Source organism: Ixodes scapularis, unplaced genomic scaffold (assembly GCF_016920785.2).
Source record: "Ixodes scapularis isolate PalLabHiFi unplaced genomic scaffold, ASM1692078v2 PGA_scaffold2__306_contigs__length_199485367, whole genome shotgun sequence".
Taxonomy (NCBI): domain Eukaryota; kingdom Metazoa; phylum Arthropoda; class Arachnida; order Ixodida; family Ixodidae; genus Ixodes; species Ixodes scapularis.
Window position 1 is genome coordinate 164,911,958 of NW_024609857.1, and position 20,936 is coordinate 164,932,893.

The 20,936-nt window shown below is 47.7% G+C and overlaps 1 protein-coding gene across 1 annotated transcript; it reads right to left on the minus strand.

The window, feature by feature from the left end:
* Positions 1-507: 507 nt before the first annotated feature.
* On the minus strand, positions 508-12,270 carry LOC115332191 (sulfotransferase ssu-1-like). The gene is made up of 2 exons (XM_029994553.3): positions 12,203-12,270; positions 508-1,717 (listed from the first exon to the last, which is right to left on the minus strand). Exon 2 carries the CDS (start codon positions 1,712-1,714, stop codon positions 872-874), a length of 843 nt encoding a protein of 280 aa, XP_029850413.2. The 5' UTR covers positions 1,715-1,717; positions 12,203-12,270; the 3' UTR covers positions 508-871.
* Between the last annotated feature and the right edge of the window lie 8,666 nt (positions 12,271-20,936).

Sequence of the window (20,936 nt, forward strand, 5' to 3'; positions counted from 1 at the left end):
GAACGTGTCTGCGACTGGTGTGTTTACCGGGTCCAAAAAACTGGTCCCTCGATTTCCGCCTGAGGAAGTCATAGAAGTGTCATGCTCTCGCCGGTCTCGAGCCTGGCGGCGTCCCAATAGTTGTGGTGTATGTGTAAGACGCCTGTTCTGTCGCAGATCGCTCTGCAATGCGGCAGTCCACGGGAGCTAAAGCAGCCGGAAGCTGGGACGCCTGAAACGCCGTAACGACAGCGACACTCGCGTTCGCCTGTGGTTTTCGCCAGCATTTCTACGACCAACCGCCAGGATCGCGACATGCAACAGCATGACACTCCGGCTTCTGTGACGCCATTTGTTGCCACCTTTGGAGCACTTTTGATGTATGGGCGGGATAAGACGCTAAACACAACAGTCGGAGACGCGCTCCAGGCACCATAATTGGTAGTAAGAAACATCTAGTAAGGTTTACAGCGCTAATTACTAAAATTCGTGAACTAAAACAGCACTCGAGAACATCGTGGGTCAAAAGACTTTTTTGTTGTTGCTTTATTTGTTCCGACAAAACAGTATCCACACATGCGAATTTTGTGTGAACTGCATTCACTGAGATCTTGTAAAATGCGCTGTGTGACCCTTCGCGTTTCTCGCTTAGTTCTTCTACTCTCATGTTAGACCAGTCTTATTCGTTACGATGCAACAATAGGATACTCTGGACTGGCCACGCCCCGCGTTTCAGAAATTTTATGTGACAATAATATTATTGTCATTATTGTTTTCTTCTTAATATTATCACTATTATACTGACATTACAGCAGGAAATGTGTTTATTGTGCGCAAGTGAAGACAGGACCATTAGTATTCCTGCTGGAGCACGCTACCGGGCCATAAACATCTAAACGACGTCCTTACGGTCCAGAAGCCAGTCCACGCCATCCCAAAGCCTTGGCACAGAAGTGCCCTCCATTTCCTTAAAGAACCTTTCCTCCAGTCGCCGTGACTGTTCTACCGAAACGTAATTCCGCCAGTCTCCAACAACGCCCTTCCTCACGAACTGTGCTTCCCAATCCTTTTTCATCTTTGCCACGCTCGTGCCATCAACTACAACCGTCATTTTTGCTTCGTCTTCCGCAAGGTCCTTAGCGAGTTGGTTGTCCAAAAAACCAGCGATCTTCAGCACCGATTTCTTTGTGTCAGCATGGATCGACTCGTAGGTTAGAAACAGCACGTTAGGCTCGTCTTTCTTTACAAACCAAGATAGTAGGTTCTCATAGTAGCTGCGGCAGTCCGTGAGGCCCTCGACGAAAAGCTCAAAATACTCTTCAAAAGTTCCATCTTGGAAACAATAACCGGGAATTGCCTTCGTGTGATGGTAAAAAGACACGCAACAGTCTTTAGGGTTCCTGGCCACGTATATGAACTTAGTGGAAGGCGAGAAAGTTGTCAAGTGAAAGGGCAGGTGAGTGTAGATGACTCGCGGTCTCTGGGCCTCGAGAATGCCTTCTAGACCGTTCATCTCAAGGAAGCTCCATCCCGGCGTGACACCCTTGCAGACTCGGAAGCACGCCTTGACGATTTCCAGCACACAGTGAGTACCGCCCTTGGGGAAGGTGACCAGGATGGTGTCGCTTTCCTCCGGCTGGTAGCGCAGGCCGCTCCGGTAGACCTCTTCTGAGAAGGATCCCGGCAAGCGGTGACCATCGATGATCTGGGCGGCGGGTCGGTCTCTCTCCCTCATCCTCTGGGACCGAAAGCAGACGGCGTTGAACTGTCAGTCTGAACCCCTGTCGGCGAATACGTTAATTGCCTCGAAAATAAACTCCTGACTTCTTACACCGCCTGCTAGTTGTGCGAGCAGACACGCGAAACACCCCGTCTTTCGTCGTCTGCAATGCCGTAGAACGCGACCATGAAAGCGACATACTAGCGTACTAGCGTTTCATCGTGCACGAGCCACGGCCTGCACTGGTTCGTCGATTCTCTAGGGGAGTTTGTTCCGAACACCTTTAGCGTGCTTGTCTGAGAGGTGTGTTAAGCCCAATTATTGGGGCTTTGTCACCGGATAAAAATGTCAATGCGCTGAGCGAGGTGGTACATAATTATTGGAATTACGAGCCGAACAAAAAAAAAACAATATGAAAACAACAACAACAAAAAATTATAATCCACACTACTGGACAAGCAACAATTTGATGCCGCTTCTTCGTCCATCTCATTTAGCTACAAAAATAAGGTGCCTTTTTGTATTTTCTTATTCATTATCCTCTTCAAAATCGCGTTCTTTCGGACCCTCGGAAGAAGGTGATTTCCTTGGGACGCACTTTTGACGACTACCTTTCAGTTCTTTGAGAGTAAAACAGGAAACATCAACGATGCGTTGCGAACTTGGTCACGAGGTGTATCTCAGACTGTATTTTGAGCTTCAGTAAAACCTGATGTGTAAATGCCGTGTGTATTTACATTCGGGAGGTGTTCCTCAACAAAGTTAGGTACCCTGTAAGGTTCTCCCACCCCTCGTCGCTCAAGCAACGCCAAGAAACTCGTTCCTTCATGAGGCTTCCCTCTTCTTTTTTTGGAAAGTCGCTGGTTCTTCAGGTTGCAATCGAACGTGTTCCGTTATTTATAGTAAATCACTCACTTAATTTTTTTTTGAATGTGAGGTAGTAAAGTTAAAAGTTGAGGTGGTAAAGGCTGTTTGTTTTTCTCGAATTCGTTTTTGAGACTGCCACTGCGTGGAAAAAAAAATCCAACGCCTGTCTTGTAGGTTATGAATGCCAAGGAGTAATTCCAAGAGGTATTTAGTGTAAGTACGAACCAGGTTGCATCGCCCCTTTCACAATGAACCAGAAGCTCCTTTCGCACCTTCATTGTCACCAATTACTGTTCCTCCGCGAGGCACAAATAGTGCGCTGCGCAGGCGCACAAAGCGTAGAGGCAGCATTACTCGTTACGGCTTCTGCATTTCTAGCATGGTTGTTCCGCGGAGCGATATATTTTCGTGGATGGCACGCGGTGGTGTTCATTTGGCTTATTCTTAACATGTACCTGACTGAAATTGCCCCGTTGAATTAGGGTACGTAAAGAAAAAGAACAGGTGAGGGATTGTACAGAGTTGAGGCAAGGTCGCCATATCTAAAAGGCAGACCGAGTAAAGTGTATGGGGATTCACAGAGTTCAATTTGCCTTCTTATAACTAGATAACTTCAAAACAGGACATAGTGGTGAGACTGTCACTTCGAAAACCATTATAACACAGAATGTGGTTTGCTAGGTGATTCCGATGGGAAGTCGTAATGAACGAGCGTCATAACGAGCGTCACTGAATATAAATAAATAACGATTCGTCAAATTGACCGTCCCGAACGAGTGACACGCAGGGACCGTTACGCACTTTAAAGTTTCATATAAAGGAAATGTACGAAGTTTGAGCCCCGGCTGGGCTTTAACCTGGGTCAAGCCCAGCCGGGGCTTGACCCAGCTGCCAAACTAGCTACTAAACTATTAACAAATCTTTTTTTTTTCCTGCAAAACATTTCTTTACAATGCATACACAATTATTCACAATATGTATATAATCCGGCACGACAATGGGATAACTTATATAACTAGCATGTACAAGCTACATAAACAGCCAGACACCACCGACAATCATGCCGTTCTTACCTTAACGAGGCTTGTCTTAAAACTCACTACATTTCAATTTAATATTGAATACTTTAGACAATTTAGTGAACCCGAGACGGGCACCAAGATGGCGCGCAGTTATGCCAAGATAATTATGGGAAAACTAAAGACAGAATATGTTTTAGATGACGCTTAAATCCAGAAATGTAAGCAAGATTTTTAGATGATATTTTGCCATTATGGAGACACCGAGGCGAAGCTGCTGAAATTTAAAAATCATTATATTACTTGTCATCCGAACATTCGTTTTACCCGCACTACTATCAAACCGATATTGACTTCTTGGACGTCCATGTAAAAATAGAAGACTGAAAACTCTTAGCAAAGTTGAACCGTAGACCAACCGACCGTCAAGAATAGCTACATTACCAAAGCAATCATCCACGTCATTGTAAAAACCGCATATCCTATACCCAAGTCAATTGTTTTAAACTTATTTGCTCGAACTAAGAAGATTTTGAAGCTAGACGCAAAAATCTAAAGACCGTATTAGAAATACAAAATTATCCACCAAGTGTAATTGACGATGCAGTTCAGGGCCCGTTTGCTTGAAGCGCTAACCGCGGCTAATGTTAGCCGCAGTAGCTAGGAGAGGGATTTTGAAATATGGTGACTGGCTCGGTAGGGATGCGGGGAAACATGGCGGTGCCCCGGTGAGTGAGCGCCGCTCGCTTTGGAACTAATATGTCGTTGTAGCTGCAATATCGGGCGCGTTAGTCAGCAACGAATGGTGCAGGAGGGTTTCGCTTTGCCTTACCTCACTTAACTTGCAAAGCATGAGCAATGACCTCGCCGCATTTTTTAGATAGTCTTTCGATTCTGGCCATTCGTAAGCCTAAATGAACGCAATAATTGTCGGCATGGCAACGTCTTTGGAAAGGCAACGTCTTTGGATTGTCGCCATGGCAACGTCCTTGACACAATCGGCCGGGGGTGTGTTCCAAAATTTACTCGATCTGACTCCGGAGTAAAGTTTTCGTACCGTGGCGTTCCAAAACTTACCCGAGCTTACTCGATGACGTCAGAACTCGCGTTCCAGAAGCGGGTTGTTTGCTCCGGAGTAATTACTCACGCTACCCTCCTCGATTGGGAGGTAACGTCGGATCAAATCGAGTAAATACGTCACGTGATCTGCTCGTCGTCTGCTTTCTGCGCCGACAGCCGTGAAAGCTCGCTTGCTCCGTTGGTTTTGGTGGCGGACCTTGGAAATGACTAAGAATATGTGCAGCATGTGTGGTTACTGCGATTCGCCGTTTTCAACGCACAAATTGACTGCATTACATCCAGACCGTGCACCTTCCCCGGGAAGTTATACTTGGTAAACAGGAGCTTCTCCGCATTCTCGTCCTGGGCGTTGGAGGGAATGCTGTATTCTCACGTTCAAGGCTGAAAATGTTTGAACGCAGTAAATGATAAGGTAGTATTTTTGTTTCTTTCCAGAGTGTGGGTAATGAGAGGATAACGCTTGTAAAGCTGTAAAGACTTCGATGATTGTATTGTAATCATATTCGCGTCAAAGCGAACGTCAGTTTCATGTCATTTTTGACAAAGCACCCTCGTGCACCGTGTGGAATCAATTTCTCCAAAACAAAATTGGTACAAATTACAATGCGTGGAATATATGCATTTAGGGCGATCGCGCTGATTAATAAAAACACATTTTTTGATATCTAACTGTAAGGAGTAAGTAATTTTTATCTCAATATACAGCTCAAAAGGAAGGTGAGTAAAAAGAGCTAATGGATCCACCGAAAAAAAAAAAAACGCGTCGTCATTAATATTATTGTCTTTTCGAGTGCTTTCTTTATGATCAAAAGGATCGTCTGCTATTTTCTGCCACCGCTGCTGTGTTTTCTTTTCGGCGTAGCCTAAGACGAAGCCAATCCGCGTAGTATCCAGGTTATTATCCCGGCCGTTCCAAAATCGAGTTGCGGATCGTTTACTCGCGATGTCACGTGGTATTTACATCTGACGTAGGAGGCAGGTTACTCGGGTAAAATTTGGAACATAGCCCGGGTATACACCTTTCCAAAAAACACTCGACCCCAGGGGCAACAAACCGTATTCGAGCCCAGTCACTGAGTTTGAGGCTAGACTCTCACCGGCGTCCCTCCTAACCCTAACCGAGTGGTCTATGATTTCAATAGGCGCAGCCTGCGTAGGCGCAGTTTCAAACGCTGCTGGCGGCTAAATTCTCCTCTTTTTCCGCTATATTTTGTGTTTCATGGTACATGTATTTTCCCGTGGACATTCAGATAGCATTGTGCCACATTTAAAAAAGCAAAAAAAAAAACTGTAATTTTTTTTGTTGGGTACACTGTTAGCAAGTCCCGTGTATTTGGTGAATATTTGGGGTGAAAAACACGCTATTTACACAAATTACCATAAATTTACACGTTGAGTAACGGATAATTCGTTCAAAAATCATGCGAGGTTGTAAAAAACGTGTTTTCGTTCGGTCATACACGCATAACCGTGTAGCCGACCTCGAAAACACGCACCACCGCCGGCGACGACCGCAGCATTGCCGGCTACCGAAGCACCGGAACGCTTGGGGACACACCTAGAAAGGACCGTGGAGTCAAATTCCGCGGAAAGGAACATGTCTCGGAGACAGATAAGCACCAAAAGCAATTACGCCATGTCGGGAGACGGGGCGAACCCCGCGCTTACCGTGCGTGCTGGCTGCAATTGTTTGTGGTCGACAATGGCAATACGGCTTCCCTTATGTCGCCCTTGTTTGTATTTATATTAGGGGTCTTGATAATTGTTTCTCACACACCAAAAATAAAGTTAGGCGTATAATTACTCGTTCTAAACAGTTACAATGGCTATAAAAAGCGTGCCCTTGATCTGAACACGCGACATTGCAGTTGGTTTCGTTTTGGCTTCAACCCTTCCAACTGCAAGCGAAGGTGCCGCCGCTTCCCATGCATCCTCCTCAGAATTTACGGCGCTCCGTGGTGTCCAGTGTTGCTGCATCTGTAGGTCATCTTTAAGTTAGAGCTGACAGAGAAAATTTGGCCACGGCGTAACGCCGATGTAAGCTGGAAGCTAGAACCGGTTTGCTTTCGTTGTTTTTTATTTGGTCGGAGAAAATCTGGCAACAACGCACGTTTAACATGGCGCCGGTATTCTTTTGGTTGGGCAAGAAGGTTGGAAGGTGCTCGGCTTGCGAGCACATGTAGCGAAGACGTGACCGGAGACGGTGCCCCTGTGATGTTCCCGGACGACGGAAAGCATCATTCGCAATCGTCGTGTGTGTTTTGAAAGCGAAGGGTGTCACCGGGTCCACGAGTGCGCAGCCACAAGCCAAAGGTCACGACAGCGCTACGTTTACTTCGGCGATCTCGTTCTGTTTGGTGCAACGCGGCGATGCGACAAAGAGCTGAAGTGTCCGTGATGTGTGGTGCGGTGCTTGGAGGTAGAAAGCCACACTAACACGGAGCGCGAATTGGTTGCTGTGGGTTTAGTCCGTCGTAATCAGCTGATCCGGTCCAGGTGGTCCGGGAGGACGCAGCGAGCGTTTTTAAAAGTAAATCTTCCCTCGGTCTGTTTCAAAATGTGGAAGTATACCGACGCATACCGTGAGTAAAAAGCTGTGGGCGTTTTCGACAAAATTACGTCGTTTAAATTGAACAATGGACTCCGGATTGTTGTCCTAGATCTGCCGTTTTTATGCTTCGTGTTGGACTGCGTTTGCACAGCGACGCACACAGCTCGAGTAGATGACTCGGTCCTGCAAACGACCGGTAACAGAATTTCAGGGAAACTTAAGTCACCACTGATATTTTCCTTTAAATCTCGTACGAGTTTGTTGCGCTCATCATGCGGTGTGAATAAATTGGGGCAAGATTTCCTACCTGCCCACAGATGCATGAACTGAGACCATTTTTTTTGCGTGGTGAACATAGTGCTTTTTCTTTGTTTTGGAAAGGCGCTGGTGCATTTACTATGGTACAATCACTTGAGAGTTGAGAAATTGGAGAGAGCGAGCAAGCTTTCCCAACTTTGTCTGTTTTCTATGGCACTGCCCTGTTTCAGTTTCAGTAGGCATATCTAAAAGCGGGTACAAACTGCTCTAAAGCAGGTAAAAAACAGAAGAAGCTTAGGACGGTGCGGACTCCGTGTTTCGCGCTTTTCGTAAGGTGACTGGGTAAATGCTTTTGCGAGGTATGCGGAGTATGCAGGCGATTTTGTTATGCCTCTCGGTTGCGTCTCTCCAGTAAAACGAATAAGATGATCTACAAAGGCGCAATCACAAGCCAAGATTTACGATAGCAGTGCGTTTGCTTCCGTGGTCCGTGTAGTTGTATTTTACTCTGCTCTCTGCAACACCGTGCCATGACGAAGAGCTGGAACGGTCACGGTTTGTGCTGGCCTCCCCGTTGACAGAAACCCGCATCGCCCGCGTCGGCACCGAGTGCGCTTGGGCTGTTGATGCTCACAATCCACGAATGCTTTCATCCGTGGCTTGTCGCCAGCTGATCCTGCTGCTAAACGGTGAGGAAGCGGCGAGAGTGACCTCTGAAGTGAATGTAGATCCTCGTTCATTCAGTTATCCGGTGTCAAAGTGTGGAAGATGTCCAACGTGTACTGAGGGCGGGAACTACGAGCGTTTTGCCTTGCTTTTATAACCGGAACCAGAGCAACGAGATAACTACCTTGCGTACTTAAAAATGACGGAAGCAAAACGTTTCAACAGGTGGAATACGTCACCGGGGATGTAGGCGAGACGGTGTACACTGTTTAAACGCTTGCAGTATCCACGAGAGGTACCAGGAAAGCGACGTCAGCAGAGAAGGAGCTCGCCATTCAGCATAATGCAGTGCTACGGGCCCGTGTATATTCAAAGTTCGGAATGGTAACAGCGTGGCAGTGTAAAAAAAAAAAAAAAAAAAAAGACGCATTAGCGCCCCGCACCAGTGATCACGAATAACACCGGCCACGAACTCCCGAGCCCCACCGCTCCACTCAACACCGACAAGACAGACGACAACAAACTGCATCAACACGACCCAAAAGTGAAGGCGTCTGCTCCTGTACTGCAACTAGCGGAAGTGAAGTGTTGAGCACATGTCCTTCACAAGAATATATAAAAAAATGCTGTGCGCAAGCATCATTTCCGTTTATTATTAATTATATAATGATAAAATCTTAATAATTAAAAAAAATCTGATTCAAGCTAGTCGGACTGCTCATAACACTGGTCTAGCATAAAAATAACAAAAATTTGAATTTCTTCATGACCGGTTTAGGATTTATTGTCAATACATCGTTATCTTTCGCAACGGACTAACATTATAGATTTTGCCTCCATACTTTTTAAATGCAAAGGGTTCTTACATACGGCTGTCCATTGCGCCGTGTTTTGTGTCTTCTTCTATAAATCTGTAAAGGTCAGCGACTAAATAGCTCACCCGCACATGCCAAGCTTATATACGCCGCGGAGAGAGAAGCATGTTAAGTAGGAAGTGTCGGGCGCAGTGTCGGGTGTTGTGTTTGTGTATATGTCGGTGGTGTGTAATGCGTGGTATTGGCGTTGTGCGTGATGTATGTAGGGGTTGTGTCTACTTGTGATCGGTCGTAGGCTCGTAACATATTAACAAACTTTTTTTTATAGACTGCTAGAAATCCCGCTAGGTGGCGGAAGTTACCGCCCGATTTCAAATAGTTTGCTCGAGTTATTTGTCCATTTAAGTTCGCTTTTCTGTCTAGCGGCTCGATCGTAGCTACCGTAGCTACCGACGCCGCCGACCGCCGACGACGCACGTACGTATTTTTGCGCGTAGCTACGTCCGCCGCTTGGAGGCTGTTTAGTGTGTATAAAAGACATCGAAGGAGAACAAACGCCGTCCTGTGTGCTTTCAATTCAGCCGAAAGGCGCGCGGCTTGCTGGGCTCGTCCCTCGCCTGTTCTCGGCTGCTGGCCGCCATGTTTTATGAGCACGCTCAGCCAACACGCTGAACCGTGCTTAGCGGAAGAAAAACACGGTGTATCGTGTTAAGTTTACACAGCACCTCATGTGCAGACGAAAAACACAGATGGCTGCGTGTAAAACGAACACGAGTCGACGTGTCCGCTATGGGACAACGGTTTACACGTCTGGGCGTGTTATTTTTGCTAACAGTGTACGCGCGCGACAGAACGTATAGTTCTACTTATTTGTGTTTTTTTCTTACGATAAGTTTTGACGGCGCCGCGGGATTCGCCGCATGTGAAACGACAAAGCACTTTGCTGACAAAAATATATTACAACAGAAGAGGGCCGAAAGGCATGCATTTCTCACGTTCACAAATAACGTGTTTACCGATGGACAGGAACATTCGAACAATATATCGTACGTACCACACGATGCAGCGTTATCCGAAAAGAATTTATTAGAGAAAGATCTCAAATCACACAGACACTGTCGACGACAGTCACATCTTGGTGATCGGACGGAATCCGAGATGACTTCGTTTTGGGGCACGTTTTGGGGAGAGCTTCCTTTTTTCACAACCGCACCAAGGCAAAGAAGAAACGAACGCGACTGACTCGTTTCTCACCCCAACGCGGACAACTATTTTTGAAGATGACTGAGGATTCTACGCGAATTATCTGTAGAGGGGGGAGAACAATGTTCGCAAAATCACGTCGAGGGTCGTTCGACGTCTTTCACCTGCTTCATTTCCCGCGAATGTCGAGCAGAAAAGTTTGAATGGCAGGCACTTACCAGCCTTATTTCTCACAATGGAAGATAACAAAAAGGGTGCGCGGCACGCATAAAAAAAAATTAAGTGGAAACTTTCAAGGGGGGCGAAAAAACGTCGAATGCAAAACCGCAAAAACGTAGGTAGAGAACCGCGCTGAGCGGGTCTTCGCAGTCCCAGAGGTTGGCAGAAAATTTCTAGCTGATAGAGGGCGCTAGAGTCGCACCAGCCGCATCAGCATCAGCAACATGGCGGCGGCCTTGGAGCGTTTTTGAAAAGGTGTATAGATAGCACACAAAAGCAGACAGCGTCCCAATAGACCTTTTTCTCAATTTCCCACGCACCGAGAAGAATGCTGGAAGTGTCATTCTACGGTCTGCGCGCGCTGGCCTTCCTCTTATAGAAGATTCGAAGTAAATAATCATAATAAGGCTTTGACGAACGCGCGTGCAAGGCAAAATTTGTTTTACACTTTTTGCTTTAGGACAATTACTACTGCAGACGCCAGCACGTGCAAGACGTGTAACTACACTCGTAGCATGCATCTCGGTGCGTGGGAAATTGAGAAAAAGGTCTATTGGGACGCTGTCTGCTTTTGTGTGCTATCAATACACGGCCGATTGAGTCAAGGCAATTCACTTGGCGAGGTCATTGCTCATGCTTTGCGATTCAAGTGAGGTAAGGCAAAGCCAAAGCCTCCTGTAGCATTCGTGGCTGACTAAGGCGCCCGATATTGCAGCTAGGATATATTAGTTTTAAAGCGAACGGCGCTCACTCACCGGGGCATCGCCATGTTTCCCCGCATCCCTACGAGTCAGTCACGTGCGACAAGCAACGCACGAATTTATGCCTGACGTATAGAATGAATTATTCTAGTGTTAATGGCATCCTAAGAAGGCACTACACCATTATATAAAAAAAACAATCGTCTTAAACGAGCTTTTCCATCCGCTCCTGGTGTAATACATAAATGATCACACAACCTTAGAAATGCACTTGTAACCTCCCGGCTAAATCAATCGCTCACACATAACGAGTGGACGCCCTGCATAAAATCACAGTGTCCAGTCTGTAAACATATGCAACAAACGATCACGGCTAGCAACACTCATTCGCAGCTTTCGATGAAAATTAAAGGACATTCGACATGTCACCTGTCGAATGTCATCTATTTACTTGAGCGTAAGGTACGTAATATGCAATATGTGGGACACACTAAACCAGCCTTTAGAAATCTGTTTTCGCTCGCTTTCGACACTTCGCTGCACTGTGACACTCACGCGTAAAAAGATATTCATGTAGCCTAGTGTCGCCAAATTTGGTAAAGCGTGGGCATGTTATGGCTCTACTAGGCGCGCTTCGGCGTTCCTTCAAATAGGTTACTTATTTTTTTCTTCTTTTTTTTTGGGGGGGGGGGGGGGGGGGGTACGTGCAGGGCGGCACCCAGGAAAACCGAAATACTCCCCCCCCCCCCCCCTCCTTCCCTCTCTAAAACCTCCGGAGCGTCTGCTTTTGTGCAAATCACGTCCGAGAGACAATCCCTGCAAGCTACGGTGAATTGCAAGACCAAAATAACGTTTATCGACATTAAAACACAGTTTTTGCTGTAACACTGCGCATAGATAAACGTCATGCTCGGTGTCACGGCGCAGTTTATTTCTTGAATACGTCTACATGCTAGTAGAGTCTTGTTAAAATAGATGCTTAAAATTTCTTAGAGTGATACGTCCACAACATGTACCTCGTTTCGAGTGTAACTAACAAGGCAGTGAAGTTAAGAAGAGCCGCGTGAACGCTCGCTGACGTGACTTGGGGGCATAAGTGCATTCAAGTGTACGAGAAAACTCACCGTGTATAGTCTCAGGAAGGACTTTAAAAAAGCAGCGGCGGTGACCGATATTCGAATGAAACGACCTCTCTACTGGCCTTCCTGCCTCGACCGCACACACAACGTCAAGACGCTCTTCAGTGTTTATACCCTGCTTTAAACGGAAGCAGCGACAAGCGAATAACGAAGCCCGAGCTGTTCAAACAAAACAGGTTTTATCGCTGCAAGTGTGCTTTCGCGCGTGCTAAAATTGAGCGCCCGTGCAAAAAGCGAATCAAGTCTCTCTGTCCGTGGGAAGCGAGGGCGTCGCGGGCGATTAACTTTCCCCTGCTTATCTGCTAAGCGGCATTGCAGCAACGAGCGACGCCGGTATCTGCAACTCCAGAGGAGGCGACGCCTCCCTGCGCCAAAGACCGGACTTTTAAAAGCTGGTACACATATTTGGCGTTTGAGCGTGCTCAACTGGGTAGCGTTTCCATGCAAATGCTTAAGGGTGAACTAAAGAGGGTTTTGAAAAAGATTGCTTTTGTAGGTATACTGCTCAGTCTGTGTTAGTTAATAAATATACTTAGTTCTGGATAACAAAGCTGACTATTAAACATGTGGCATTATAAATAGGCGAGGACTATTTTTCGCTTTGTAGGCAACTCCCTGGCCCTCCCTTTTTGCGAAAATTAGAGTAATGAGAACACTCAATTTTATACAGATGGCGAGAGTGTTTTTTTATAGTACTTTTCGGATATGCTTTGGTTTATATTTGTACAAACACGTGAATTTCTTTTGATCTAGGAAGAGTAACACTGCCACTATCGTTCTGAAAAAAAGCGACCTCTGTTTTCTCCTCGCTTGCCTCCGCCCAGAGACGTGTCGCCTTGTCTGCCGTCGTCTCCTTCATGGGGAGCGTGTTGCCTTCCGCACAGTTAACCAAGATCATCCGATTGACCCGATCATATTCCCCTGCAGACATGACGTACACAATTGTGTGCGCTAATTTTCTACTTTTATTTGCACCTTCATACCAGTGTGCTTCTCTCGGGACACACCGTACACGATTGTGCATGCCTTGACCACTGGTGAGTTGCTCCATCTCACGGAAACTATACAAAACACACCGAGAAACGCAGATTGCAAGATGGACGCCTACACCTTTTACTGAGAGCTCCGTTAGTAGTCTACAAAAATAGTTTTTTTTCTTTTTGCATGTCTTCGCACTAGGTGTAAGAGACGTTGAGGCGTTCCTAAAGAGTTGCAGAGTAACTTATGATACTTAATAGACATCGGGGCAAGGAATTGATTTTGAAATTGAAGGTTCAGTTAGCGCGTTCACGTTTGTGTACAACGTGCCGCAATGAGAACAAATGCCGTATATTCTTTTTCGTTAGTAGGCTTTGCACGAAAGCTCCACACTGGCTTAGGAAATCAAGAAATATTTTTTTTTAAACTTCTACAGCTAGGCAATCATGCGAGAAATGGGACGAGGATGGACAATGATTCGGCACAAAGGCTACAGGTGAAAATCTCGGATGGGAACACGTCCGATATCGGCCTGGCAGACGATTAAGACGCCGAGCCCCCCCCCCCCCCCGCAATCCGTGAGTAGTACCCTTTCTCTGTATTCTGTTTCCATTCAATGTGGTGAGTTTTAATATAACTTAATTTGTCAATCAATCAGACGGACACCCCTAGCGGTGAGCCATGTCCTTCGGCAGCAGTGCAAAGGCCCCCACATCCTGAAAACGACGACGATGAAGAAGTAGGCGATACGAGCACCAAGCAAAAAACTCGAACTGTTTGGATGGTGAAGGACTTCGAGCCACCTGACGTCTGGTCTGAGTGGAACCAGCGTCGGCTAGAGGAAGTGGCTGAACCTGTAGAATACTTTTCTAGGTGTTTTCTTGACCAATTGTTTGTGGAGATTGCGCGGTGTACCAACATCTACGTACTAGAGACAACCGGAGCCATTTTTGCAACTACTTTAGAAGAGATCAAGCCATCTTTTGAAATGCTAATGATAATGGGAACGCTGAAGTTTTCACGAATCAGATCGTACTGGCAACCAGTGACCCAAATTCCTGTTGTCTCAGAGGTGATGAGCGTAAACCGATTTTTTTAAGCTGCACTCAGTCCTGCACATCACAGAGTCGTCGTCACTGCGCTCGCCGAATGACAAGTTCTGGAAGGTGAGGCCACTGCTTGATGCAATCGAAGAGCGGTATCTGACGCTGCCACCGTGTGAAAGAAATAGCATCGATGAGCAAATTGTGCCCTTTACGGGCAGAGTGGCTGCCAAACAGTTTGTAAGAAACAAACCTAACCCAGAAGGAGTTAAGGTGTTTATCCGTTGCAGCTCGGAATGCATGGCCTACGATTTTGAGTTGTATCAGGGAAAGGGCACTGGGGGGGGGGGGGGGGGGGGGCACTTCTCAGGAACACAAGAACCTCGGCCTAGATGGCTCTATTGTAATGAGGTTGGTTGAGCACATACCAAAGTTCAGCAACTTCAAGTGTTATTTCGATAACTACTTCACGTCGGTGCCTCTTCTTTGAGAGTTGAAGGAAGTTGGTATTCGGGCCGTTGGGACCATCCGCGCCAACAGACTGCAGGGCTGTGTCCTGAAATCCAAGAAAGAGTTGTCGCGTAAAGACAGAAAAAGCTTAGACCACGAGGTTACGGGAGAAGGTGACGTCACGCTTGGGAGGTGGCAAGACAGCGGGAACGTCAGCATTGCTTCGACTTACGTTGGGGTCGACAACATGTTCACGGTAAGAAGATGGAGCGAAGCCACTAAGCAGCATGTAGACATCGCTTGTCAAGCGGCCATCAAGAAATACAACGCCTTCATGGGCGGTGTAAACAAGATGGGTTACTTGCTTTCACTGTACCCGCTCAGACAACGGACGAAGAAATAGACAGTGTGAGTCATGTCTCATTTTGTTTCATTCGGTATCATAAACAGCTGGCTCGAGTATCTCGAGGATGTCAGAAAAACTGCGTGCCACGGAAGAGCGTCCTTGACCTGCTGGGCTTGCAGAATGAGGTTGCGCTGTCGCTAATCACGTGCAACAAGGCCGTTGCTAGGAAGCGTGGCTGCCCAAGCATCCAGCAGGCAGGCGAACCACCAAAGAAAGTGTACAACGCAGAACCTGACATGTCAGTGCGGTTCGCTACGATGGCCTCAACCACTGGCCAGCCCATGTAGCGCCACGGCCGGTCTGGAAGCGCGCGCTCTCTTTCCTTTCTTACGGCCTTTGCAATTGCCCGGTAGTCAATGGCATTTTTTCTCCGTATGTAGTTCACATGCTTGCCGCCAGGGGCGCAACCACCTCACCCCATTTCACCCCACTCGGAGAGTCCCTTCGAGCTGCTTTGCACTGGCGTTCCAGCTTTGTAGGTTGTTGTTTTGGCAACGGTTCCTCAGAATACTTCTGATTAACCATGCAAATACGGCCACGGACAGAAACAAAAATCAGCTGGATATGTGCACAAGCCCTCGAGGAAGCACTTTAGGCTGTAATTTGCACTGTGCGAAAATTGTAGAGACTAGTAAACCCTCGTCTAGAGCAGCTGACCCACTTCATGTGCGGCCTATGAAATGATGACGCAGACCACGGCAATATATAGATTGGGCCTGCTTACATTTCACGAGTGTAAGAATTATTGATCGTTGAGAGTTCCTCCACGTAGAAGGGGTCCGTCTCCTCCTGTTCTTGAGTTGCAACAGAAGTCCTGGAGGTAAAGACGAGTATAGTTTTTTCGCAATTGTATTCGCTGTCTCTACTGACTACTTTTTACTCCCGACTCTCTCGGAGATATGCGTCAAATAATCACCGTTTTGGGCTCAACAGAAGCGTATTAGAAAGTGGCTGAGGGTCTAAATGTAAGGATCAGGTGTCAAAAGCTATAAAAATCTCGGCCGCAAGTTGCGACAGTGCTGAGATACGCTGTCAGACGCCAACTGTGCAAACGGCAAAGGGTAGCCCAGGGGTGAGGTGCCAGCGCCCCCCACGAATTGCGGCGGGAGGTGGCGATTGCCCCAAAAGCAAAGGCCGTAAGAAGAGAAAGAGAGCGCGCGTTTCCAGTCCGGCCGTGGTATTTTTTCCCTATGCAGTTCGAGCTAGGCTCGCAAAATGATGCAGTTGGGGGTGACGTCAAAATGGCCCCACGATGCACTTTGAGGATGCAGTTAACTGAGTGGTCGATACAAAGCCAGAGATCAATCTGCTCCGAAAAGATGGGGACCCTAACGTATGCATCTCTACCGTTGGGTTCGCCAGCGGATCGAGTTTTAGAGATCACCGGGATTCTTTCGAGACGAACGATGCGAGGTTTGTGGGCGAATACCGGCTGACCAAACTGGTGACTCGCTGGCTGTGTGACCAGGGGTGCTATGTTGCGCTTTTTGCACTCCCAGGAGTCTAGGGAGAGGGAAGGGACGTCAACGACACAGCAAACGCAGATTGGGTGTTGATTTCGTTTTCTTCTGTCAACATCCAATCTGCGTTTGCTGTGTCGTTGACGTCACTTCCCTCTTCCAAGTCTCCTGGATAGCTAGGTTCGACATTGTACATGTACCTTTTTTTAGTACACGGAAGTGACGTCATCACGTCTGATTGGTTGGAAACAAAAGTGACGTAATTTCCCTAGAAAAATGTGGGCGGAGTCGGCAAAACTGGGCGGAGTCGGCTACCGGACGTGACAACAAAATGACGTTTCGTTTTGTACCGAGTACGTTTCAAAAGGTACTTGCTCGGAACTAGGTGTCATTGGCAGCATGTGTTCGGCGGCGAGGCGTCGCCGTCTCGTCAATTCGTCTTTTTCTTTAATAGAGCTTTTTTTTTTTCGCCAGAAAGACTGTATCGGGAACACCGCGATGCATTCGAGCTCCCGGAGGAGATCTTTGGAAGCAATACCGCCTGCCCAAGATCGTGGTGCGGTGGTTGTGCGACGAACTTCGCGAGGAACCGGAGGTGGGGAGAGTGCGTACCTCGTGGACGGTCATGACTGTGGAGCTTCAAGTGTTGTGTGCACTGCGCTTCTACGGCACGGGGAGCTTCCAAGGCATGGTGGCGAGCGACGAACACGTAGCGCGGGACCAAAAGACAGTCAGCGTTGCGGTCCGCGCCGTGTCCGTCGCTATCGTGCGTCGTCTCGGGGTCCAGCGTGGCTGGATCCACTTCCCCGAGACGCCGAGCGAGAGGTTCGACGCGGAGAAGGGCTTCAGGCTGTTCGGCAGGATACCCGGCGTCATCAGTTGCGTGGACGGGACCATGGTCTCCATCGTCGGCCCGTCCAAGAACGACCCCACCATCACGAAGGCGGCGTACTGGTGCCGCAAGTTTTTCTACGCCCTCAACGTGATGGTGGTAAGTACACTCATGTTACGTTGTCAAAACGCGCCCCAAATCTCTAGAAAACACAAAACAAAAACGTATTGCCGATGCGGTTTAAGTATGCCGTTTTATGACTGCGGGCTGTGGGGTCTCACGACTGCGCGAGCGTGTGCTCTACGTAGCATGTGAGCCGTGAGACGCTTCTCCCAAAAATAATACTTGTCTGCTAAGACGTGCAAGCTTCCGAAAAAAAAACAAAAAAACAACATTATTTTTGTTTTAAGGTAGTTAGTTGTACCTTGCATCCAGGAAGGTGTGTTGACATGCATGTGTCAGACAAAATAACTTAAAAGGTTCTGAAATTGCGACTGCTTTGTGAACCATAAGTACAATCTACAACTTGTGGATTCAGGTAATTACATGTCAATATCTCTCTCACTTTCAGGTGTGTGACGCCGACTGCCGGATATGTGCATCGACCCACGGTATCCCGGGTCGGTGCACGACTCCTTCGTGTGGCAATTTTCCTGGCTCCGAAGCCAACTCGAGCAAGGGCAGGTGCCACGCGACGGCCGGTTCCTGCTTGGTGAGCATACTAAATTCATTCCTTACGCACACGGTGGCTCCCACTGCTTGAAAGCCACAGTACCACACGTACTATGCTTGTTGTGAGGCACACAGACACAGTTGCTGGAACTCCTTGAAGTGAGACAACACCCAAAGTTTGGCCATTAATCTCTGTTTATGTCCACATAACTCTCACACTCTGCAGGCTACGAAAGCCACACTAGACCAATCTCACGACAGTGATAGACTATGCAAGGCATGCAACCGCAGTGCGAGTCGTTGTCCGGTTCGGTCCACTCACTGTTACTGTCTGCCTGTACCCTCTTGCATGGTTGGTTTTTGCATGAAGTTGGAGCTCTTTCGCCGATCCCTGAGGACTCGCCTGGTCGCTTTGACGGTCGTCAGTTTGTACGGAATGGGATGAATTCCTCCTTGGCCACTTGGGGCTCGCCAAATCTGTCCTCGGGTCGTCTCTGTCCCACACACTGGATTCTTTTCCCTGACCCTTCTTCTTCGGTCTGCCTATATAGCTCCTCCTATTAGACCCTCCGTGTCCCAACAGGACCTGACTCCTTTCCAATCTAACCACCCCCTCTCTTTTCCCCATCTTCAACTCCACCGAGGATTAGGAAAGAGGTTCGTCGAACTGGCGCCTTATCCCCTTGCTTGCCAAAGACAAGGCCAGCGTGTTCTGCTCTGCCCGTGCCTAAGGTCACGGCCACACTCCCAAAAGCAACAGAGCTTATATCTGTCGGATGCAAGGGCCTAATAATGCACTTGCATACAACACAGCACCCCTAAGGAATCGTGCACACATCCCATACAACCCACCAGGAAAACACATAGTTACATGAAATAACTGGGAGTTTGCAGGCAAGCTGGTGCTAATTAACCATAATGTAAACTGATACTGTAGTGCAGAAATATTAACACACTTTTAAGTCACACTTAAGTTACATTATAATTGACATAGTTGCACACAGCTGTTTTCTTGCCTTTTATTTTAAAAAGTAAAGAATGTAATATGTTCCATCCTCTACATGTGCAGGTGACAGCGGCTACCCCTGGGAGCTTTGGCTCATCACCCCTGTCCCCGGGAACCACGCGACCTCCACCGCTTGCGGCCGGTTTAATAAGGCGCATCCCTCGATCAGGTCTGTTGTGGAGCGCTGCATCGGGCTGTTGAAAAACAGATTCCGGTGTCTGCAAAGGCACCGGGCTCTGTATTACCACCCTTCAACAGCCACCGCCATTATTTCGGCATGTGCAGTGCTCCATTACATCTGCCTTGCATCGAGCGAGCCAGAACCGGAGTCAGACGCCGACCCTGGAGAGTCAGAGTTGGAGTCTGAGCCGAGCTCGGACGGTTCTGAGCCGAGCTCGGAGAGGTCAGCGTCGGCTCCCGAGAGGCTGGCTCCTGCCGGCCCTCCGGTCGGCCTTCCGGTCGGCCTCTCGGACAGGGGGAAGGCTCTGAGGCAGCGCCTTGTCGCCCGGTTCGGAACCCGCCGCAGACGTGCCCGTGCGGAGCGCCACACGCAAGGGTTCCGCCGCCACGACGGTAGTCCCGACCACCAGGGACTCCGTCGGGAAGCCCCTCAGCGCCCTCGCTGCGGTGGTGCCCAGCACGGACGCCGCCAGCGACAGGGAACCTCTCGCCACCACGACTGAGGTCCTGTACACCAAGGACCCCGTCACATTCTTGCCCTCAGTGAAGCCCTCCCCGTGGAAGCCGTAAAGTGCACACTTCGCTTCCTGCTCCACAGTCATGGCCGTCCACAAGCTACATACTCTCTTCAGCTCCTACACCTTGTGAAGTTCGTCGCACAGCCAGCGTGCTGCCTCCGGATACGTGTCGAGTGCATCGCGGTGAAATCGATACAGCCTTTTTTTAAATTTTTATCAGCAGAAGGCACGAGACGCAGTCGACAGTGACAGAAAAGATTCGGAGGTTTAGTTGCCAGACCAACAGGTCATCTGGATTGCCCCTGCAAAGAACTCAGAAGTAATTTAGACTACCTCTAGAAAGAAATGCTTGCTTTTGCAGAGATTGCTTTCTTAGTTGCTGATTGAACCAGGGATATTGTTGTCATGGACATTGTTTCATTTTACAAATGATTCAAAGCGTCTTGCCTTCTGCTCCATTTTATTATCTCTTTTATGGTGCTTCATCAAAGTTAGGTGATTGTGTTATCTGAAGACAGTGCATATGTAGTTTGTTTTGAAAATTGCTTTATTTCTTAAAGAAAAACCTGTGACTTCATGAATAAAAGTGTGATAACATGGAATGTAATATTTCATTCTTGGAAGTAAAACTGAGCATCGACTGGAACCATGTAAGCAATTGGGCAATCTTAAGTATATATCACAGATATCTTGTTGAACACTCTGGTCTTATTTGAGCACAATAGTTAAATTTCGAAAGGAAAAAAAATATATATATTCTCTGACTAGCATACCACCATATAAAAACTGGACCACTTTGAAAGAATTATCACAGATTTTGCGCCAAACATTCTTATTTGAGCACAGCAATAGCAAGTTCTCGAAAGATAAACAAATTGTTTCTGACTAAAGCCGCCGTCACTCGCGCGCTCCCCGTTGGTTCCGCCGACCCCTCCGCTGCCCCGGCACACCCGGCTCCTCGTGGTTCGACATTTTGGTTTGAAGAAGGCGCGTAGCGCACATCCCGCATAATATTGGAACAACTTTCTCTCCAATTAATTCTTAAATGTATTGCAAAAGGGTACAAAAAAGCGGTTTGTTTTAACAACGCCCAAAAGGTTTTGATTGTTTTTCAATACTTTTACCTGTACTAGAACAGATGCGACGGCCAGCGACGCACAGGATTGGTTGCCGT

What these genes read in the sequence shown, in the direction of transcription:
- LOC115332191 (XM_029994553.3), bottom strand. Translation starts at nt 1,714, where the DNA reads ATGAGGGAGAGAGACCGACCCGCCGCCCAGATCATCGATGGTCACCGC.